General features: G+C 40.6%; 1 protein-coding gene across 1 annotated transcript; it reads right to left on the minus strand.

Annotated features, from left to right (window-relative positions):
• Positions 1 to 318: 318 nt before the first annotated feature.
• snrpb2 (small nuclear ribonucleoprotein polypeptide B2) lies at positions 319 to 24,563 on the minus strand. Its single transcript, XM_078221182.1, has 7 exons — positions 24,451 to 24,563; positions 19,781 to 19,868; positions 14,286 to 14,458; positions 9,625 to 9,759; positions 8,543 to 8,599; positions 2,041 to 2,129; positions 319 to 571 (listed from the first exon to the last, which is right to left on the minus strand). Exons 2-7 carry the CDS (start codon positions 19,851 to 19,853, stop codon positions 412 to 414), a joined length of 687 nt encoding a protein of 228 aa, XP_078077308.1. The 5' UTR covers positions 19,854 to 19,868; positions 24,451 to 24,563; the 3' UTR covers positions 319 to 411.
• Between the last annotated feature and the right edge of the window lie 346 nt (positions 24,564 to 24,909).

Here is a 24,909-nt window from a genome sequence, read left to right on the forward strand (position 1 = left end):
ATTTTATAACTGCTATACAACTTTAGTCAAAGTTTATATGGCTCATTGTAAATCACAAAGAAATCTGAAATGCAAGGACCTGATTCCAAATTTTACTATAAAATAACTGATTTTATTCTGACAAAGTTACAGAAAAAAAATATTCAATTGTATAAAACATTGGAGACAGTCTTGCATTCTCAGATGTCAGCAGCCAATATCTGCAGAAAAATTATTTTCCATTTGTAAGCCACATTTCAATTTTTGATGGACTGCTATTGTGGAGCGAATGCCACAAAGTAGCTAATTGCTTCATAATTTTTATTCCCGTCCCCCCCCCCCCCCGCCCCCACAACCCTGGTGATAAGTAAACTGTGCAATCAAGATCAACATAAGGAAGGTGGAACAGTTTTTCACTGATGACTTCAAAAATTACTTCTTGGCATAAGTGATCTTCATGGCATGAGATGGTGTAATTCTGAATCCCTGTAATGCATCACGTGCAGCCCCAGCTTGTCCTTCATTCTCGAATTCCACAAAAGCTATGTCATGTCGGCCAGGTACCAAACGCACTTCTTTGAAACCAGGGAACCTAAGTTATGAAAATAGAAGCATCCTGGTGTTAAAATATGCAAATGTGTCAAACAGCGAAACACACCTTTGATTAAATGAAATTTAAAAAACAATGCCTGTGAGCATTTTTTGAACAAGCTTGGTCATGCAAAGCTTGCTTTGAGACAACTCAAATTCACTAACGTGAAAATTAGGTAATAGTGGCACTGCCACATGAAACTGGAGACGTGAGTTTATGTCTGCAATTCACCCAAACTGCTGAATTCCTGATTTCAGTTGTGCTGGTAAGGGGGGGGGGGACCAAACAGAAAATAGACTTCCTAAAAGGCTGCTCCAAAGTGAAAATACACTCACTGACTAATGGAGAGAGGTAGCTGCTTGACCACAAGTCAGCAGACTGCTGGGCAGACTTAGCTCTAATTTTACCCATGCAAATGCTCCCACTGTCAACTGTGATCTTATTGAATAAACACAGTTACCTTAAGTGTAATAACCCAGGCTAGCCACATGGCACAGTGGTTAGCACTGCTGCCTCACAGCAATTCTGGTCTTGGGTAACTGTCTGTGTGGAGTTCGCACTTTCTCCCCGTGTCTGGGTGGGTTTCCTCCAGATGCTCCGGTTTCCTCCCACAGTCCAGAGATGTGCAGGTTAGATGGATTGGCCATGCTAAATTGACTCTTAGCGTCAGAGGGATTAATAGGGTAAATATGTGGGGTTACGGGGATAGGGCCTGGTTGGGATTGTTGTTGGTGCAGGCGCGATGGGCCAAATGGCCTCCTTCTGCACTGCAGGGATTCTATGGCACTTGTTCAAGTTGCATTTACCAGTTTCCCAACTAGATGCCTCCATTTTTTCATAGTTACTTTAATTCTTAAAAAATTATATTCTAAAACATGAATAATTTTTGCAACAATGGTTTCGGTAGACAGAAACATCTGCATGTAATCTGAAATAACACCATTTTACTTTATGTGCAAAGCAGATGATCAGTTAAAAGAACGCAAGAAAGGGAGCATAGTTTATTGAAAATACTATTATTTGTAAAATAGCTTACTTTTAAAATTTGATGATTTGAAAATGTTACTTTTCCTTCTGCCACTGCTAGGCAGAGCATGTGGCTCCATTGCAAATTGACACACAAGTTCAAACCAGTTGGCTGAGTGAAACCACCCTACTGGTATGGAAATTGTATCCTCAACCTGTGGCATAGTTTTCCAGTGTTGGTTAACTTCACAGTAGTCTCAGGTGGGTGTTAAGCTGCACTCCATTTGCAACTGAGTTGCTCCTAAATGCTCTATGTAATGGACACTGAAGTTATAATAAAACACTTTATTCTTTTATTAATAAAGTGAATAAATCAATGAATATATTAATCATGTCCATTAATAAAAAGAATGTTTGTTTTGGAGAAAAATCCCAGTCTTTTTGCGACATTATTACATAAAATCAAATTAACATTTATTGGAATTTTCATAATTTCTACTTACTGATTAAACAACATGGACAACATCATCTCATTGGTCTCTTCAGGCAAATTAGTGAGGAATAGAATATAGTTGGGTGGATTATCTGGTACCTTTGAGACATAAAGACAGAATTCATGCTAAAGACTTTTATTTCTATTTGGAATGAGAACAGTGGAGAAAAATAAAATCAACTATAATTCATGCATAAAAATAACTTGATCAATTGGGATATCTAAAAACAGCTAGTAAATGTAATTCAATTCCTATTTTTACATCACAGATGAATAATGCAACTTAAATATACACCATGTACATTTTGTATTATACAGATCCAATTTAACCAGAAGGCAACTGTGAAACCCAAGTTACTTGATAAAATCAGGATGTTTAAGATGTGTGTTTTTTTTCCAGAGAATAGTATACATCCTATAATAAAAAGGATGCATAAACAAACACTAGGGAAAATTTACCACATTTCTCTGTGCTGTGGCTTCCTCAGACTACCAGTGGTCCAAGGGCTGTTTCATCTATTCCTAGCCTTCAGTGGTGCTTCTCTGATGTCACTTCCAGAAAATGCGCAGTGTGCAAGATTAAGAACCAAGACCTTGTCCTTCAATATCTCCCAGATTGGAATCATTACACTGACACAAAGAGATGCCAACCACCCGGATAGGAGGGATTGAAAAGGAACAACAATAGACCAGCCAGTATGCAAACCCGAGGCCACTGAAAATGAGCACCTAGAGCAGCAGCTGAATGAACAGTGCAGAAGGGAATAAAATCTGATATCACAGGACAACAGGTAGGTGATTGGTTGGTGAATATTACAAGGTTAATATTCCCTCCAAGATAAGAACTGTAAACTTCCTATAACACTAATAATTGAGTAACTTAAAACTAGATAAACTAATAAAAAAACCCAAAATAATCAATTCAATGAAAATTAAGTACCAATACTCAAGTTTTCTTGTCAGTATGGATTGTTTTAATTGCAGTTTAACGGGTGCGTGTGTTGGTGAGTGGTGCTTTGAGCACACGGTGGCATGAGCACACAAAAACACAAGGGCCGCTGCTCAGAGGACTGGAGTGAGTGACGCGTATGCATCTGGCGGTGGTGGTTGGACAGTTGGTGAACAAAAACAGTAGAAAGCAAGGGAGGCGATAGCCTAATGGTATTATCACTAGACTATTAATCCATAAACTCATCTTATGTTCTAGGGACCCGGGTTCGAATTGCGCCACGGGAGATGGTGGGTTTGAATTCAATAAAAAAATATCTGGAATTCAGAATCTACTGATGACCATGAAACCATTGTCGATTGTCAGAAAAACCCATCTGGTTCACTAATGTCCCTTAGGGAAAAAAATCTGCTGTCCTTACCAGGTCTGGCCTACATGTGACTCTAGAGTCAACAGCAATGTGGTTGACTCTCAATTGCCCTCAGCATCTGGGGATGGGCAATAAATGCTGGCCAGCCAGCGACGCCCATGTCCCACGAATAAATAAAAGAGGACCCCAACAATAAAGTTACCCTTTATTATATCAGAGGAATGCGATTAATGGGAGAGATGGGGATGGCATGGGAAGATGATGGAAATAAATGTGACAAATGGCAGGGACAACAACTTGATAGAAATTATTTAAAAGCTATTATTTGTGCTAGAAAAACTGACTAGATTTAAATTAAAACATTTTTATTTTAAAAACGATGCTCGGTAAATTGTGTGGGAATGTGTTAACTCTATAAAAAGAAGACAACAGTCTATACCTTCCAGTTTTTACACAGTCCAACCTCAACGGATACGGCATTGCACATGCTTAAGATTTAGAGCAAAGAGTAGTTACAATGTTACTATGAAACTTGAAATCCTAAGCAAGGGCTTTGTCATGGATCAGGATTGGCAGTTTGGAAGCTGTTCTCTTTGATGATAGATGCTGAAATTACAACAGGCAGATTTCAAGGAAATGATGACCTGAATCTTCCAATAAGGGGAACCGCAAGTTACTGAACTTAAGTCGCTGATGCTCTTTGAAACCCGGAGGAAGTCCTGTAACACGTACATGCAATGTTACTCACGTGGAAAATTTAAACTTCCAACTACCAGTCTTACCCTGCCTGGATTGCTGCAAGATTTCCTACAACAGTGGGAACAGATGACCAAGACCTTTTTTCTTTAAAAAACAGATTCATTTGAAGTTTATCTTATCACATGTAAAGCCTGCTAAGGAGCAAAACTCCAAGTAAATACTCCCCGCCCCCATCAACTTCTGGAATTCCTGGCTCCAGTCTGGCCAATGCCAAAAGAACCAGAGAGGGGAAATTAGAATTTTTCAAGGTGAACAATGTCGGGGGGGGGGATTGGTGAGGCAGAGGTGAACATTGTTGTTGGGGGCGAGGCCAAGCAGTTTGAAGTTGACAGATCCATTTAAAAACAGTATATGCGTCAATGAACTGAAAACAGACCTTGAGGAGCACGTCTTTAGTTCATGATGAACAGGGGGTGTGGTTTCATTGAAATAACACACCATTTGGCCTCCCACACTGTTCGTCACCTGAAGGTACAAAGGCTCCAGTTTAAAATGATAAGCGGGTAGTCAGTAGCAGGCGCACCCATTCTGCTGGAATATCTGGACCAGTGTGTTTACTCCTCAGATAATATCAAGCCTATCAGATGTAAACCAGTCTCTTCAACTCAGGAGAAAAGAGCTCCCAATTAGACTTTGTGTAAACAAGTCACAAGGCCAGACTCTTGAAAATCATTTGTATTTATATTCCTCAAATTGTTTTCACACGTGGATAGCTTTCTGCAGTCTTTTCAGAGGGAGAAGTTTTGATCCAGTTGAAGTATTTGTTGAAATAACTAGAAGTCCTTTACTTATAGAACTACTGTTGCAATAAAATTACTAGTTTGACCCCAAATGTTTTCCAGATCTGCGAGTCAAATAATGTACAGTTAGAAAGACATGGCAGTGCATGTGGTGTCAAAAACCACAGCATGGAGAAACACACTGCTATTCAAGAAAGGAGGGAAACATGACAATCACTAAGAAAACATTCATATAAATTAGAAGTAAGAGGCCGCTCTGCAGAGCAGGCTCCGCCATTCAATTAGATCACAGCTGATCTGATTGTAGCCTCAACCTACATTTCTGCCTACTCCCAATAGTCTTTCAACCCCTTGTTAATCAATAATCTATCTAGCTCTATCTTAAAAATATTCAAAGGCTCTGCTTCCACTACCTTTTAAGGAAGAGTTCCAGAAATTCATGACCTTCAGAATTTTGTTCCTCTCTGGTCTTAAATGAACAACTCTTATTTTTAAACAGTGACCACTAGATCTAGATTCTCTCACAAGAGGGAACATCCTCTCCACATCCACCCTATCAAGACCCCTCAGGTTCTTAATCAAAACCTTTAAGTCGCTTCTTACTCTTCTATACTCCAGTGAATACAAGCCTAACCTGTCCAAGCTTTCCTCATAAGACAATCTGCCCATTACTGGTATTAGTCTAGTAAACTTACCCACAAAACACAATTACATCTTTCCTTAAATAAGGAGACCAATCCGGTACATAGTATTCCAGATATGGTCGTCTCACCAACGCCCTGTGGAACTGAAACATAACCTCCCTACCTTTGTAATCAATTCCCCCCACAATAAACAATAACATTCTACCAGCTGGAAAATATTAAAGGACAAGGCTAGAATGTATTAAGGAAACAAAAAATTCTAGTATGATCAGACAGAGCCAACATGAGTTTACAAAATTTAGAGATTTTTTGAGGATGAAACTAGTGGGGTAGATAAAGATGAAAACTAGTAATGTAATCTACTTGGATTTCTAAAAGACGCCACACATAAGTGGTTAATACTCAAGATAATGACTCATTGGAGTTAGGAGTGATGTAATAGCATGGAGGAGGAACGGGTAGCAGATAGGAAGCAGAAAGTAACAATAAACAAAGCGTTTTAAATTTGACAAGCTGTAAATAATTGAGAATTGCTGCAAGAACCAGTGTTGAGGCCTCTACTATTTACAATTTATCAATGACTTACTGTGATTTACCAAGCTCACTATCAATTCAAAACTAAGTGAATGAACAGAAGAATTAGCATCAGGAACAAGCCACCTTCCCCTTGAGCTTGCTTCGCTATTCAGTAAGATCATGGCTGATCTGAATGTGGCCTTAAATCCAGTTTCCTGCCCGCTGTCTACTAACTTTCGACTCCCTTGTCAATCAAAAATGTACTGACTCAGTCTTGAATATTAAGTGACCCAGCCCCCACTGCTCTCTGATAAGTAAATTCCACAGACATACACCCAGAGGAAAAAAATTCCTCATACCCCAATTTAAATGGGCGACACCTAATTTTAAAACTATGTCTCCTAGTTCTAGACTTCCCGACAAAAATCCTCTCAGCATCCACTGTATCAAATTCCTTCAGGATCTTTTCTGTCAATCAGATCACCCCATCATTCTAATTTGTTATTCATGCACCAGGACACCCAAAATTCTTCTGTACTTCAAGAGTACCGCAGTCTCTATTTAAACAATATATTGCTTTTCTATTCTTCCTGCCACGTGGAAAAGTTCACATTTTCCTACATTATACATCATCTGTTAAATTTTTGCTCACTCACTGACCATATCTAAAATCCTTCTGACTCATGACCTCTTGACAACTTATTATTCTACCCATCTTGAGTCATCAGCAAATTTATCTGCTATATACTTGGTCCCTTCATCCAAGTAATTGATAGCGCGCAAATAGTTAAGACCTTAACAGTGATCCCTGTGGCATTCCACTAGACACACTTACCAATACAAAATTGACCCATTTATCCCGATTCTCTAATGCAAGCTATTTTAACAAAGTGATGTAACTAATGAACTGACCTAAATGCAAGCTGTGCAGAAGAACAGTAAGAAGTTGCAAAGAGACACAGACAGGCTACAAGTGGGTAATAAGGTGGTAGATGAGTATAATGTGGGGAAGTAAGACTATTTTTAAAAGGCATGAAGCTTTTAAATGTTGATGTTCAGAAAGACTTGAATGCATTCATACAAGGAACACGAAAAGTTAGTATGCAGGTACAGAAAGGAATTAGGAAGGCAATTGGAAAGTTGACCCTTATTCTCATTTTAAATAAAGTGGCATGACTAAACTAACCAAGTCATTAAGCACAAAGCAATACTCTCCAAAACAATGTATTGGTATGGTATAATGCAGTTAAAAGATTATTTTCAAATTTTCCATTTCAAAACAAAATTTGCACCAGAATTTGAAATATTTGAGTAAAACATTAAGTAGATGTCTCAGAGTTTCGTCAGTAGTGAGATTTTTCTAAAGTAGCATGAATCACTAATCCCCATGCAATCTTGCTACAATTGTACAGTACTTTGGTGAGATCACACCTGGGGCACTGTGCTGTTTTAATCAGTACATGAACGTTCACTAGATTGGTTCCTGTAATGAAAGGTTGTCCCATTTAAGAAGAAGCTGAATAAATTAAGCCTATGCTCTCTCGAACTTAAAATAAGGATGAGGTGATCTCATTGAAACATACAAAATTATGAAGGGTAAACACAGAGGCAGGTTCCCCAGATTGGACAATCTAGAACACAGGGTACAGCCTCAGGAACAGATCACAGGTCAATCAGGGGCAGCACAGTGGTTAGCACTGCTGCCTTACAGCGCCAGGGACCCGGGTTCAATTCCGGCTGTTAGTGACAAATTTGTGTTGGATGTAATGTGACCAATGGGAATAAGGGTCAGCTGACCCAGTAAAACATGGAACCACTCACAGAGTGATGTAATAGTCAGCTGACCAACTGATTCACTATAAATAAGGAACTATGTAGAATTGTGCGAAGCTTGGAGTGGCCCAGGGCGAGGCCCCAAATTTGGAGTAATGATGTTTCTTTATTAAACCCTTTCTTTGACTTATAAATTGGAGTAAGTTTTGTTGTTGCTTTATTTGCTGCATTTTGAAGAGTTCCTTCTGAAGAAACACCAGCCTTGGGTGACTGTGTGAAGTCTGCATGTTCTCTCCACTTGTCTGCATGTGTTTCCTCCGGGTGCTCCAGTTTCTGCCCACAGTCCAAAAGACGTGCTGATTAGGTGCATTGGGCATGGTAAATTCTCCCTCAGTGTACCTGAACAGGTGCCAGAGTGTGGCGACTATGGGATTTTCACAGTAACTTCATTGCAGTGTAAATGCAAGCCCGCTTGTGACAAATAAATAAATTTTACATTTAGGACTAAAATGAAAAATTTCTTCATTCAGTATACTTGGAATTCACTAACCCCTGAGCATTATGGATGTTCCATTGTTAGATATATTCAAGGCTAGGATGGATAGATTTCTGATTTCTCAAGAAGTAAAGGGATAGGGGGAAACGGGTAAGAAAGTGGAGTTGAGGCAGATAATCAGCCACAATCATATTAGATGTTGGGACAGGGTCAAGGGACAATATGATCTACTCCTGCTCCCATTTCTTGTGTTTTTAAAGCATACCTGATTTGCTGAGGAGGTAGTCTGGTTAGAGTTTGAAGTCGCCATCTGTGATGCTCCCTAAAATGAAGAAGTAATTTTAAGTTCCAGACTATGCAAAAGTGCTTCCAAACAACAAGGACATTAAGTTTACTTCTCACTTTAAACAAAGTGGCATGACTAAACTAACCAAATCATTAAGCACAAAACAATACTCTCCAAAACAATGTATTGGCATGGTAAATTGCAGTTAAACAGATTATTTTCAAATTTTCCATTTCAAAACAAAATTTGCACCATAATTTGAAATATTTGAGTAAAACATTAAGTAGACATCACAGAGTTTATCTCTCAGTAGTGAAGATTTATCTAAAGTAGCATGAAAAGTACAATCCCTTTTGGACATAGCAATGAATATTATATTGAAATTATTACATTTTAAAATGAAGATGAGCCTCACTTGAACCATTAGGATTGTGTGTTTTATTTCAGTGAGAAAACCTTCAGGATTGTGACTAATATGGCAACATTTAAAAGGTTATAAATTTCAGTGAGGTATTGGGAAAAAATATATTTAATACAAAGGCGCAGTTAACACTCCCAACGGATAGCTATTTTTAAACGTTAATTCCCCCAACCACAAATCAAGCTCCTTAGCCATAACTTATACAATTTGAATAAATGACTTCAGAGGAAATACAAGCTCAACTTGCAGTCTAACCAGGAAAGGTTAATAGCAGCCTAAGCTCTATAGTCCATTTAAATAAAAGCCTTTTTATTGCATACTTTTATCTGAATGAGTTAACATATTTCATTTGTTTAGTGTCAAACATTTTAATTCAATTATGAAATCCTTTGAGGGGGGGGGGGTTCAAATTTTAACAGCTGCCTTGTCATAGTACTACTGGCATCTCACCAAATGCAAGATACGTTGGTACTCATCGCATCATCTTCAGGAAAGTTTTTTTTTTGGGAAACAGGTGATTCCTGGACATTCTAAAAACCATAAACTACAAAGACAACCACGAGCAGTTATGAAGACAATCACTTTAAAACCATCTCATTCTATGAGTAGGAAATCACAAATTAAGTGCAAGAGTCCTCACCGGATTAGTCTTTTTGTTCGCTGCAGCTTGTTCTTGGGTTTTAGCCTTTTTCTTTTCTTTTTTCTTTTCTTTATCAGCAAAGGTGCCCCTCATTTTTGAAATTACATCAGAGTCAGTTTTTGCATACTGAATGCGCTGAGGAAAATACAAGTTAAAGTTACATATTCTTGTATATGCCAATTGGCACTTCCTGTTCACACTTCACTCTCTCCATCCAGAAGTAATTTAGCTCTTACTAAGAAAAAAAGTCTGATTTTAAAGCCAGAAAAGTCTAAAGAACATTGGACATTTGCAGGTGATATACTGCCTTTGTATATACACAGTAAGAAGTCTCACAACATCAGGTTAAAGTCCAACAGTATTGTACTGTTCAGATTGTATATACATGCATTCCATTTTCACAGCCTCTTCTAATTCCAATTTCAAAACTTGGGTCTCCATATATTGGGCAGAAAAGGCAGGGAGAAAAATATTGTCGGTGTTTGCATTTAGATCATTAATTAAAACTCTGGATTAGAATTTTGGACTGTTTCTGATTTGAGATAAATTGGAATTTGTAATGGCTACTTCCCAAATGATAAATAATTAGCATAGAAAATTCTCCTCATTTTTTGGAAAACTAAATGAAGTTCTGAATTTGGTTTCAGTCACCAAAAATGAAAAGAAGAACCACTTTCGTTAACCTTTAATTCACAGTTGAGGCCCAGAAACTATTTTTGAATACGGAAACAGGAAAATATTTCTTCAAAGCTTACAACCAAAGAATGAACAAACTTGTATTTAACATATTTTACAACTCCTGGATAACCCAGTACACTTTGTAGGAAATTAAGTACAACAGTCAAAGCAATATGGGCAAGCATGGCAGGCATTTTGTGCACAGTAAGGGCCTATAAACAAGTGAAGATTTAATAACAAGATAATCTGTTTCTAGGTGTTGGGAGGAGTGATAAATATTGACCAGAACACATTTGCAATGCTCTCTTTGAATAATGCCATGAAGCCTTTTATATCCACCCAAGAGGACAGAAAGGTCTTAGTTTAATGTCTCCTCAAGAAGACAAGACCATGATATTTCAGCTATCAATTAGTATCGTACTGAAGTGACAACCTAGGTTTTGTGCCATCTTTGGAGTGGGACATGGATCCACAATCTTCTGACTCAGAGGCCCGAGTGCTATATAGGTTCAAGATATAAATATTAACAGCAGAAAATTTCACCACAATACTTATATGTTTGCATTAAAAGGACTTCAGTATTAGGAAAAGAACATTGTCCTAGTTCACAATCCCTCGGTATAACTCATATTGGACTCAAAGCAAAGCTCCCTTCATCATAACATTTAAGAAAGATCTTAGGTGTTAACTGTAGCAACATATTTGTACAGAGCATATTTACAATTTCGTCACACCTAACAAATTGAGGAAATTGTTCCTAAAACTCTTTAACCTGTGCACTATGGTGCAACACTGCGCATTTTTCCTTTTCAACATCAGCAATCCTTTCCAATCAAGTTCAATATGGAGTTCCACCGAGTTAGAATTGTATAAATATTTCACCTGATCCTGGAGTACAAGGGCAATATTTCTGGATGTCTAACCAAAATAAAATGATGTGGTGCCTATTCCATTGCTTGAAAATGGAAAGTGGATAAGTTTTTGGCTCTGGGTCTCAGAATTGAAAGCCAACGCAATAATTTATTTTAATGCATGCAGCTGCCTTTAATTGAAATTAGTAAATCAAAACTGAAGGTTAAATCCTGCATTAAAAGTAAACGAGAAAAATAAAAACGATACGAAATCTGAAAATGCGCAGTCCACGTTGTGTCACATATAGTGCTCTTCGGGAGAGAAAGTTCCAAGATCCTGACCAAGCAATGGAATGGTGATATTGTTCCAAGTCAGAATGCTGAGTGACTTGAAGGGAAACTTGCAGGTGATGGCGTTGCCTGTACCTCCAGCCCTAGTCTTTCTAGATGGTACAGATCATGGATTTGGAAGATGCTGTTGAAGAGACCTTGGCAACTTGCTGCAGTGCATCTTGTAGATGATACACACTGCTGCTACTGTGCACTGGTAGTGGAAGGAGTGAAAGTTTAAAGGTGTTGGATGGGGTACCAAAGCGACTTGAAGACTACTAGCTCCTCTAGCATGTTTCTTGTTAATGTTTCTTTAAAGATTCCATCCCATTTGCCAAGTTTATCTGCCTCAGTCTGCTGACTCCACCTTTGAAATCAGTTTCTGAAAGATCATGTTACTCCTGCCAGGTTCCCCATTAACAGAATTGGCTGTGATCCATTTCATTACCTTGTCTTTGCTGGGTACCCTCTTGCTCCCACTTTCCACCCAACCAGCTTCTGCAGTCTACACAGCATCTGCTATTACTTAGTGATTATGCAACCAAAAACACCATCACCCTCCACTTCCTGCTTTGCACAGGGGCCCTTGTTGACTTTTCCATCACTCCAGTCTTCATTTACCCTTCCCCTGATCTTTTGCTTTGCAACCAAGCAGGGTGGATACACCTCCTCTGATTTTATCAATGCAAGGCAATGGTTTCATATCTCTTTAATCTGGTATTCTATATTTGCTGCTCAGTCTTCTCCACATCATGGACACCAAACACACAAGGTGTCTTTGCTGAATACTACTGATTGTTCCACAAGGATGACAGTTTCCTGTGGCTTGCAATTTCAGTTTGTCCATCTGTGTTCACTCTGATTTCAGCATGCTTGGGACACTGTTCCAAACAAGTTCAGTGTGATAAAAACAGGAATTCTGGGGGGAAAGTTTAGCAGTTTAGGCAGCAGCTGTACAGAGAAACATTTTTTCAAGTCTGTGACTTTTCATCAGAACTGGGAAACATAATATGTTTATACGTAATATGTTTTGAGCAAGGGGTAAATGGGGTAAAGGCAAAAGGAAGGTCTACGTCATGGTGAATGACAGGCGAGATTGAATGACAGAAAGGTTTTCCCTCCAGGGAAAACCAGAATAGAGAGATAGGGCAAGAAAAGTAACAAAGAAACAAAAGATGTGCCAAAGCAGGTGTGCTAACTGAAAGATCAAAAAAAAAGGAAAAAGTCTGAAATTATCAAACTCAATGTTGAGTCCGGAAGGTTCTAAAGTGCCTAATTGAATGACGAGGTGCTGCTCCTCAAGCTTATGTTGAGCCTCACGAGAGCCAAGATATAAGGACAGGAGCAAAATGCCAGCATGAGAGCAAGGGGGATGTTACCTTCCACTAGAGTTCTTCTGAGCTGTAGAGGATTAAAACGACAGGCCACTGGGAGCTTGGGGTCCTACTTTTGTATTGAACAGGTGTTCCCGCAAAGTGGTCACCCAATCTGTGTTTGATCTCGCCAGTGTGGAGGAGGACACAATGTAAACAGGAAATACAATAGACTAGATTGAAAAAAGTAAATTGCTGCTTCACCTGAAGAAGCGTTTGGGGCCTTGCACACTGAGGAGTGAGAAGGTAAAGGGACAGATGTTACATCTCCAGCATTTTCATATAGATCCATAGAATCCCTCCAGTGCAGAAGGAGGCCATTCAGGCCATCGAGCCTGCACTGACAACAATTCCACCCAGCCTTTATCCCCGTAACCCCATGTATTTACCTTGCCAATTGCCCTAACCTACACACCTTGGGACACTAAGCGACAATTTAGCATGGCCAATCTACCTAACCCACACATCTTCGTGGGTTTCCTCTCAGTCCGCAGACACGGGGAGAACATGCAACTCCACAGTTGAGGGTCCTGCCGTCCACATGGGCGGGGGGGTGGGGGCGGTCCTCAGCTGAGGGACAAAATGGATCTCAGAAGCACTCTTATGGAAAGTAGCAGCAGAACAGATGCAATAGAGAGACAGCTGAACCAGGAGAATGGAGTCTTTACAGGGTTTAAGGATGTTTAGTCAAGGAAGTCGTGGAGTCACCGGGCTTACAGTGAATATTAGATAAGGAGACATAGAAGTCACGGGAGGGAAGAGCTGGAGCTGGTGAAACAGAGAGAAGGATGGAAATTGAAAGCAAAGATGATGAAATTTTCCAATTCAGGGCGAGAGCAGAATGCAGCACTGATTCAATCGTCACTGAATGAATATACCTAATCTGTGACATCACCACATTACAAAGCAATCCTTAGAGAAGCCTGGCTACATTTTAGAATTTGGATAGCTCACAAAGGTATATTATCCAATGAAGATCACTTAGATCTTCTACCCATATGATCATCCACAAAGGATCAAGGAGAAACTTTTGATGGAACACATAAACCTATTACAAGTGTCTAGTGCTTTGCCTCTCCCACAAAGTTAGAGTATAACGAAATATGGACATGGAGATGAATTCAGCCAAAGATGGGGACAAACGCCTAAGGATGCAATATCATACTCTTATTTTTAAGACATAAACAAGATAGAGAGTCCAAATCTCCTCCTGACCAATGACTGATTTCTCAAACAATGAAAAGTTCTGATCCAAAAGAATGTTAGCTTTCAGTTTATCAAGGGCAAATAGGGATGGACAATAAATGCCAGCCTAGCCAGCAACGCTGTGAAGAATAAAACGCTGATGAATAATGTGGCTTATTCTTCTAGACAAGCTCTTTATTTCTGTGTCTTTGTAATGCAATATCAATTTTCTGTAGCTACTTACCATAGGTTTGCCATAAAATGGAAATCCTTGCAACTGCCGTAAAGCACTTGTGGCACATGTTATCTCTTTAAAAATTACAAACGCTTGTCCTCTCATTTTCATAGTCTTCAACGCCACAATATCAATTATTTGACCAAATTGAGAAAACAGTGCATATAATGCTCTCTTCAGCTCTAGAGAAAATAAAAATACATTATTAATTTGCTACAGTCAGTTCTTTTAGAACTTGATATTCATTATAATACATTCCATAACCAAGAATAATGTTTATAGAGCTAGAATGTGGGCATGTACCCACATTCTACATTTTACTGATGTCATGATGCCCTATACCAGCATGCTCCTTTCATACACATTTTTGATTTTTAATTGCTTCAGCAAAATATTCTTCTCCCTAAATAAGTATGGACACGCACATAAAGGAATCATCAAGGACTTAGTAATTTTCCAAGCAGGTTTTAAGAAAGTGGGCAGCATTAAAACACAGTAAACTCATGTGTAAATATTTCCTTAATATAAACAGCAATGATAAAGGCAGGAAGAACAAAACTGCATTTACGTAGCACTTTTCAAATCCTCAGGACATCCTAAAACGCTTTAGTGTCAATTAATTATGATTGAAGTATACTGTGGACAAATGTAACAGCCAAACTGCTTACAGCAATATTCCACAAACAGCAAAAAAGTAAATGGCCAGTTAATCTCTCTTAATGGTATTTATTGATTGAGGGATGAATATCAGATTTTTTTTCCATGCACATTTAGGATAAGCAGATAAATTATCTTCTAAAGGATAATGCAACCTCAATGCTGGAACAAATTGGTGGCCTAGACGTGTAGAGCTGACTGACAGGAGGCTTGTACTTAGGACCCTCCAAATCAAAGACAATAATGTTACACAAAGCCCAATGTGCACTAATTTTTGAGTTTATGCAGCATCATTAACACAGTGTTTCACAGAGGCATAAAATTAATACATAGCTGGGGGAAATTAGAAAGAGTGAGCAAAAAGCATAGAGGTGGATTTTAAGCAGAAGAGGGAAACAAAGATTTAGGGATAGAATTCTAGTGTGGAGCCTAGATTGACCAAAGAGGGGGTGGAATCAGAGGAATGGAAAAGAGTTAATGGCTGGACGATGCAGAAATAGGAAGAGGGCAAAATCTTATTTTTATACATTTAGATAGCAAAAATTTAATTTCACTGACACTTTGTCACACAACATATAAAACCCATTGAGAATTTTTAAAACTTCTACTGATACAGAAGAATAGCCACTGTTTTTAACTGCATGTTGGCCTCTGTTACCCTGAGCCACCATTACCCTTATTCCATTACAAAAACATTAATTGTACAAAACGTGGGTGGATAACAGTTTTAGGGCTGAGATGTTACCCAAACCAAATACAAGAGCCTGATAGGTATTCACACCCTCCATTGTGTTTGCACGGAGACTTGAAACCTTTGTGACAACTTACATTGACTATGCTGTTCCCAGTGGTTCTCTGGCATGCCAGTAGTTCTCCTCGATGTGTCCTAGCTTGCCACAACAAAAGTAGCCCTGCTGGTTTGTTTTCCAGACCCTTTTTAAAAAAAAATTGGAAATAGATTTTCCCTGCTTTCTCTACTCTCTTTTGCCTTGAATTGACTTTGACCCTTCGATCTTCCTCATTTACTTGCCGATATGAACTACCTGACCCAGGTCTGCTGTGGTTCGAAAATCAGTTTATAGTCCTCTACCATAACTGTGGCTGCCCTTGCAGAGGTAATTTTTTGTTTTCATATTATGGGGGAGGCAAGTTATTAATTCCTTTAACAGTACTCCATTGAAGCCCAGGATCCCATATGGTTTGCTAATTACTCTTTCAATATGCACTTGCATCTTCAATGGACAAATGGACAAATGTAACAGCCAAACTGCTTACAGCAATATTCCACAAACAGCAAAAAAGTAAATGGCCAGTTAATCAGTTAATACAATACCCCTTTGTAGGTACACTATTTCTAAATCATGAACCCACTGCTGGAACAATATTAAATTCTTTCAAATTCCAAATAAGTCTATGTGGACTTCTTACCAGAATTGCTTACGATAACTTCTGGGACAACTCTTAAGCACTGAGACCAACTCATGAGCACTAAGAATTGTGGCTTTGATCTGTTTGTAATTAACTGTCAATTCAGGGGACAGTGTGGAATAGATTTCCTGAGCCTTTCCTGATAGTTGACCCTGTGTGATGCATGCCTAAAATTCTTGCCGTCAATGTAGCTGATCAACAACCTTTTTAAAAGTGGCAAAAAAGTTTTCTACATCCCCCTCTTCAAACCTGGGAATAAATTTGGAGAATTTCAGGGCCTTAAAACCTGTTTCTAGGTACGGGGATTTGCACTTTTACTGGGGAGAAAGATTTTCCCTCGCAGTCTCAACTCCATTCTCCAATATTTGAAGCTGGAAAATGCCTCCTTTCTGTTTTCAACACGGCCCCAACAGCTGCTTGGGCTGCATTTATCCCATTTTCTAGTTAAACATTAATCCTCCCAGAACTAAAAATCATCTGAAATAGTAATATGAACCATGAACTAGATATTCACAGCAGGATACACGTGCATTGAAGATGCAAGTGCATATTGAAAGAGTAATTAGCAAACCATATGGGATCCTGGGCTTCAAAAATTAAGTACAAAAGCAGGGGAATAATGCCAAATCCTTATAAAGCACTGATTAAAACTCCATACTGCATCCAAATCTGGCCACCACACTTTAGGAAAAATGTTTAGGTCCCCGAAAAGATGCAGGGCAGATTTACCAGAACGATTCCAGGACTGGCTATTTCAGTTACAAGGTTGGAAAAGGTTGTTCTCCGTGGGGAAAAGGAAATTGCAGAGAAATTTAAAAGCAGTGCACAAGATCGTAACAGGTTTAGATAAAGAAACGTTCCCGTTAGTTGATAGTGCAAGGGCTCGGAGACAGATTTTACGGTCTTGGGGAATGTGAGGGCGACCTTTTTTTTTAAAGCAGTGAGTGTTATTGACCTGGAACTTGATGCCCATGCAAGGTGAAGTGGAAACAATCAATGATTTTAAAAGGAAATAAAACTCGGAGGATTACAGGCATCAAGTGAGACTCAGTAAATTGCTCCACGGAGAGCAGGCATCGACTTGATTGGCAAAAGGGCCCCTTTTGTTTCATAAATAACTCTACCTACACTGGTTTAATGCGTCTTAACCACAGGTGTTTCCTTTTCTTTCTTGAAAGGTTACAAAGATTCAAGTGGGGGCTCTTGTGATGCAGTAAGTCGTAGCCCTGCCTCTGAGCCAAAAGCAACAGGTTCCACTCCAGAACTTGATGGCCAAGGTGTGTGCATGCATGACATGGCCAGACAGGTTTGAATGTCAATCTGCAAATCCTTCAATCATTTGCCATACACCAATGGCAGGAGGTAAGAATGGGAGAAATTCCTGGTTAGTCACGTGATGGAGAGAAAACTGCAGTCTCTACCATCACTATTCATGACTCCAGGCTCCAACATGTATGCTAATGTGCATGTTGCCACTGCAACTCGGACTCCTTCCTCAGTTGGCTGGTGTGGATCAGACTGATGCCAACAGCATTCCTGTTCCAGGAATCAAAGTGCCACTGTGAGTCGGACCTGCCTTCAGGCAGAGAACTGATAATGATTCAAGACTCATTCTTTTGTTATCTAGATTTATAGCTGGCTGATCAGTTCCCCAAACAAAAAAAAACCTGTCCATGTCACTACTCCAAATTCAATTAGTTAGACTGGACTTATTTCCACTTGAGCTTAGAAGAGTGAGGGGTGACTTAATTGAAGTGCACAAGATGCTGACATGGTGGATACAGAAAAGATGTTTCCTCTTGCAAGTGAGCCCAGAACTAGTAGGGGCAGTGTTTTAAAATTAGGAGTCACCTTTATAAAGAACAAAGAATAAAGAATAAAGAAAATTACAGCACAGGAACAGGCCTTTCAGCCCTCCAAGCCTGCACTGACCATGCTGCCCGACTGAACTAAAACCCCCTACCCTTCAGGGGACCATATCCCTCTATTCCCATCCTATTCATTTATTTGTCAAGACGCCCCTTAAAGTCACTACCGTATCCGCTTCCACTACCTCCCCCCGCAACGCGTTCCAGGCACCCACTACTCTGTGTAAAAAATCTGCCTCGTACATCTCCTTTAAATCTTGCCCCTCGCACCTTAAACCTGTGCCCCCTAGTAATTGACTCTTCCACCCTGGGAAAAAGCTTCTGACTATCCACTCTGTCCATGCCTCTCATAATCTTGTAGACTTCTTTCAGGTCACCCCTCAACCTCCGTCGTTCCAGTGAGAACAAACCAAGTTTCTCCAGCCTCTTCTTATAGCTAATGCCCTCCATACCAGGCAACATCCTGGTAAATCTTTTCTGTACCCTCTCCGAAGCCTCCACATCCTTCTGGTAGTGTGGCGACCAGAATTGAGCACGAGATTCCAAGTGCGGCTTAACTAAGGTTCTATAAAGCTGCAACATGACTTGCCAATTTTTAAACTCAATGCCCTGGCCGATGATATAGGACAGAGACGAGGAGAATTTTTTTCTCTGAGGGTTGCGTGACTTTAGAACTCTCTGCCTCTCTGAAGGCAGGGTCATTGAATATTTTTAAGGCAGAGGTAGATTGATTCCCTTGCCGAACAGGAATCTAAAAACTTAAAGGGTAAATGGAAATGTGGAAGTTGAAACACAAAGAGATCAGGCACTATCTTACTGAATGGCAGAGCAGGCTGGAGGGGCCGAATGGCCTACTTCTGCTCCTATTTTGTATGTTAGAGTCTGTTTTTAAAAAAATCTATCCCTTTCTTTATTTCACAAATGCCACAAAATATTTACCAGGGCAAAGGATGTTGATAGAATACTTTAAACCCCACTTTTCTCCTCCATTCCTGTGACCAAAATCATAGAATTACATACAATATATAGCACAGAAACCCATGATTTCAATCATTTATCACCACGTAACATTTTTCTTGAGAGTTGAAGGATTGTTTTCATTATTTTGTTGTAGTTTCCATTTTTCTCAACGAAACTCCATGTCTAACCAAGGATTAAATTAAATGATTTGTTGTGGAACATCCACCGATGTCAAATCCCATAGCTTTGATTCTATAGAATAATTTTCTTTTCAGCGCTTCCTTTCACCAGCATAAATTTTAATCAGCTGTGTGTGTTTTAACATATAGATGTGCTGCATAAGAAGGAGCACCAAAGAGAGAAAGGAAGTCAGATTGTTACTACAGGAGATCATATAACTGTTCAGCTTCATGTTAAAATGAGATTGAACATAGTGAGCAGAGCTGGGTTCCTATCAGAGAAATAACTTGAATTGTAAAAAGAATAACTGCCCCATGATTTTCAGTCATTTTTTTGCTCATCTCACGTCTTACAAATAATGCACCTGGAATGATGGTCAACATAAGTGAAGGAAACTTCAGAACTACTTACCTTCCTTTTTAACTTTATCATTAACGTTGTTAATATAAATTGTCTGATTAGGTCGGATATCCATTGCTTGCATCAAGTAGATCCAAACCTTAAGTTGAGAAGAAAAATATTAAATATTACAAAGAAACTACAATGTCAACTGATTAATTACAACAAGAAATATGCATTTAGTTGCATCAGCGCCACCTGTCCCCCAACTCCATCACATCAAGCCAAACTCCACCTCCTCAAAACTTAGTCTTCTCACTTCCAAACCTCCAATCTTTAGTTTTTCTATCAACAACTAAACTTCCTGTTCTGGTCTCCATGCTAGATGATAAAAGCAAGTGGTTCACTCTACCCCTCAGATACTCTTGCCCTCACTAAAAAACCTCAAGCATCAACCCTCAAAGAAAAACCTCAATTCCTCTTTCATGGTAAACTACTACACCATCTTCAACCTCCTTTCTTCTCTGAAGTCCTTAAACAGCTTTCACTTCATCACATGCATGTCCACCTTTCCAGAGACTCCATATTTCAATTTGCCTTTTACTCATTCAAAGAACAAAGAACAATACAGCACAGGAACAGGCCCTTCGGCCCTCCAAGCCCGCGCCGCTCCCCGGTCCAGGATTGAATCCTGAATCCAGGATCCCCGCCCAATTTTCCAGCCTATCTACATACCAATATCCTATCCACCGAGCTGTCCCTCACAGCTACGATGCTTTGTTCATCACAACCTATTAACTCACCCCCACCCCCCCATTCCAGACCATGTGATCTCCAGGGAGAGGCGAAAACCCAGAGTGAAAACCCCAGGGCCAATATGGGGAAAAAAAATCTGGGAAATTCCTCTCCGACCCCCTGAGGCGATCGAAACGAGTCCAGGAGATCACAATGGCCCTGATCGGAAAATGCTTCCCAACCCTAGTCATTTCCACTTCCACGAACACCATATGAATTCCCTGCCCCCGAGACAGGTTCCCAACTATCCGCAGTCTCGCTCTGTACTGGCACCAGCAAGATGATCATAGAATGAAGCCTTGAAACGAGAAACAAGGAACAACTAGACCACTCTTTTGTATCCCTCCATTCCCACTCCGTTCATATAGCTGTCTAGATAAGTCTTAAACGTTCCCAGTGTGTCCGCCTCCACCACCTTGCCCGGCAACACATTCCAGGCCCCCACGACCCTCTGTGTGAAATATGTCCTTCTGATATCTGTGTTAAACCTCCCCCCCTTCACCTTGAACCTATGACCCCTCGTGAACGTCACCACCGACCCGGGGAAAAGCTTCCCACCGTTCACCCTATCTATGCCTTTCATAATTTTATGCACCTCTATTAAGTCTCCCCTCATCCTCCATCTTTCCAAGGAGAACAACCCCAGTTTCCCCAATCTCTCCTCATAACCAAGCCCCGCCATACAAGGCAACATCCTGGTAAACCTCCTCTGTACTCTCTCCAAATTCATGGGACATGGGCATCGCTGGCTGTTCAGCATTTGTTGCCCATCCCTAATTGCCCTTCAATAGAGTGGCTTGCGAGGCCATTTCAGAGGGCAGTTAAGAGTCAACCACATTGATGTGGTCTGGAGTCACATGTAGGCCAGGCCAGGTAAGGATGACAGATTTCTTTCCCTAGAGGACATCAGTGAACCAGATCGATATTTTACAGCAATTGACAATGGTTTCGTGGTCATCATTAAATTTTTTATTCTGGATTTTTATAGAATTCAGATTTCACCAACTGCCATGATGGGATTGAAAGCCAGGTCCCCAGAGTGTCACCCTGGGTCTCTGGATTACTAGTCCTGTGACAGACGCCATCTTCCTGGCTTTACACTCAACCCTGGTACATCTAGATAACAAGGACACCGATGTCTGACTCCTATTTATTGATTACAGCTCAGCCTTCAACAACATTATTCCTACGAAACTAATCTCCAAACTCGGTGGCCTGGGGTTCAGCTCCTCTCTCTGCGACTGGATCCCAGACTTCCTAACCCGCAGACCGCAATCAGTAAGGATAGGTAACAACACCTTCTCCATGATCATCCTCAACACCGATGCCCCACAAGGCTGTGTTCTCAGCCTCTTACTATACTCCGTATACATCTATGCCTGTGTGGCCAAATTCCCCTCCAACTCGATTTTCAAGTTTGCTGATGACACCACTGTAGTGGGTCAGATCTCAAACAATGAAAAGACAGAGCACAGGAAAGAGATAGAGAATCTGGTGAACTGGTGCGATGACAATAATCTCTCCCTCAATGTCAACAAAACGAAGGAGATAGTCATCAACTTCAGAAAGTGTAGTGGAGGACATGCCTCTGTCTACATCAATGGGGACGAAGAAGTAGAAGTGGTCGAGAGCTTCAAGTTTTATGTATCCAGATCACCAAGAACCTGTCCTGGTCCCTCCATGTCGATGCTATAGTTAAGAAAGCCCACCAAAGCCTCTACTTTCTCAGACGACTAAGGAAATTTGGCATGTCCACTACAGCTTTCATCAAGTTTTACAGATACACCATAGAAAGCATTCTTACTGGTTGTTTCACAGCTTGGTGAGGCTCCTGCTCTGCCCAAGACCACAAGAAACTACAAAGGGCTGGAAACGAAGGCCAATCCATCATTCAAAGCAGCCTCCCATCTACTAATACTGTCCACACTTCTCGCTGGCTCGGAAAAGCAGCCAGTATAATCAAGGACACCATGCACCCTGGACATACACTCTTCCACCTTCTTCCATTGGGAAAAAGATACAAAAGTCTAAGGTCATCTACCAACCGACTTAAGATCAGCTTCTTCCCCACTGCCATCAGACTTTTGAATGGACCTACCTCGCATTAAGTTGATCTTTCTCTGCACCCTAGCTATGACTGTAACACTATATTCTGCACTCTCTCCTTTCCTTCTCTATGTACGGTATGCTTTGTCCATTTAGTGCACAAGAAACAATACTTTTCACAGTATATCAATACACGTGACAATAATAAATCAAATCAAAATCTCCCCAAGATTTGAATCTTGCCAATCAAGTTCCCATCCCTGTCTTAGTAGTGAAATGACCCTAACCATAGTCACAAATGATTCCCTTGGTTACTATTATCCTGGTGCATTATGCCTCCTTGTCCTCCTGCTATCTTTGACAGTCAACTACACAGTCTCCTCCTGTGCCACTCCTCTGTCGGCTAGCTTAGCAATATTCTGCTGCTAGCGCATCTGATGGCTGAGCATCTTCAGAAATGTTATCTCATTGTCGCACCATTATCTCAGTAATCATCCATGTATTTATCTTAGCATGTTTCCCCTCAATTGCATGCTTCCACATGTGCAGAAACACCCAGCTCTATCTCTCCCAACCTCTCCACTGCACAGCACGTTGCTCGTCTTATATCCAGGCATGGTTGAGGCACAATCTCTTCCAGTTGAAATGTAACTGAAATCATCTCCATCTTTGAGATATTACCCATTGAAATCCTTATCCACATCAAATCTAACTATCCCAGTGTTCAGCCTCCATACCCTGTAGATTCCAGATCACCCAAAACTCTACTCCTTGTATCCCATCACAAAGTCCTACTCGACTTCCATCCTGTCCTTGTCACTAGAATGGTTTCTGGATCACTTCTGTTTATAAACCCCTTTTGTGAATCGTGCCTTTCCCCACCTCTAGCCAACTCCAAACATTCTTGTTCTCTGACCTTTTGAGCATTCCTCCTCCTTTAGTTATGCCATTGGTGGATATGCCTTTGCCTCCTGTCATACTGCATTTCATTCACTATACTGTTCCATCATGCTCTTTTAAAACTACTAAAACCCATCTTTGGTCACCCTTCCCAATTTCTCTTAACTCAGTATCTATTTCATTTCTGAAGGCCTCTGCAAAGTGCCATTTCTCTGTATTAAAAAGACACTTTATATGCAAGTTGTTTTTGGAAGTCAATTATCTCCTCCCAATGTTCATTGATTTTAAACTTCCAGAACTCCTCCAACGCGTGCACGTTTTTCCCTTTCCTCGACACTGTCTAAAAGAACACTTGGTGATGTTCCTGAGCAGATATGATGATGATGAGCAGTAGATCGCAAGTGATTTTACTCAGGAATTAATTGCATTTTGTTTGACCCATTATATTTTCTTTCAGTACCCTCTTCGTTAGCTCCACAATCAGGTAGGTATGATTGTTGAAGCACCGACATTGTCCCTCGCCAACACAACACGAGAGGTGTTTGAGCAAATCGGTGCTGAAATCCCTGGCTATTATTTAAACCTTCAGTATAGTTAGTGATGGAGAAGCAGAATTGCTGCCGGTTGGACCACTCCAGACGCAGCTTTAAACATTCACACATGTGGCTGATCGTAAAGCGGCGCAATGCCAGGTCAATCCCGGGAGGGTAAATTGAACAGATTGAACCCAGTGGCAGAGACCGGTCTTCACCCAGAGGGAGCTCAGGTTTCCCGCCAGGCAGACTCGCGTTAAACAAAACCCTGCCCGCCTATAACTGCAGGGAGGACACCTCAAAGCCGGCAGTCCCTCAGTACCGCTCCGGCCCCGCCAAACTCTTGCCTCCGCCACACCGCCCAGTCCCCTCTCTTCACCACCCGGGGCCTGGTTCCCAGTCTCTGCCACACGCTGTCACCGGTCCCCAGTCTCCTCTCCGCACCTCCCGGTCCCGATTCCCACTCACCGCCGCTCTGCCGGGCCCTGTCCCCGCTCCTCACCGCCGGGCCCTGTCCCGGGTTTTTCTCGATGGTTCTGGGGCTCTTGCGGCGCACACTGATGACATCACCAAGAGGCTCTGAGCATCTACAACGTTTTCAGTTTTTATTTCAGATTTCCAATATTTTGTTGACGTTCTGAACTGTGGTTCCCGCAGTGCAGTCTGTTAGATTGGGGGTTTAATGAGTTATTTTTAATTTAATCTGCTAATTATGTACATCAGTTACACCAGTGGTTCCCAAAGGGTGCGGCGAGAGAGGATGGCAAGTGTGGCGGGAAGATTCAAGGACAATCAAAGAAACATTTAAACATGGTTTAAACAAGCATTGTTTTATACTTTCTGGATGTCCCATGATCATATTATAAAGTAGTTGTGTTCTATGTTATGAATCAAGCACTGCTAGGAGTTGTTTTTTTTTTGTTTTTG

The sequence above is a fragment of the Mustelus asterias genome, chromosome 9 (genome assembly GCF_964213995.1).
Source record: "Mustelus asterias chromosome 9, sMusAst1.hap1.1, whole genome shotgun sequence".
NCBI classification, from domain to species: domain Eukaryota; kingdom Metazoa; phylum Chordata; class Chondrichthyes; order Carcharhiniformes; family Triakidae; genus Mustelus; species Mustelus asterias.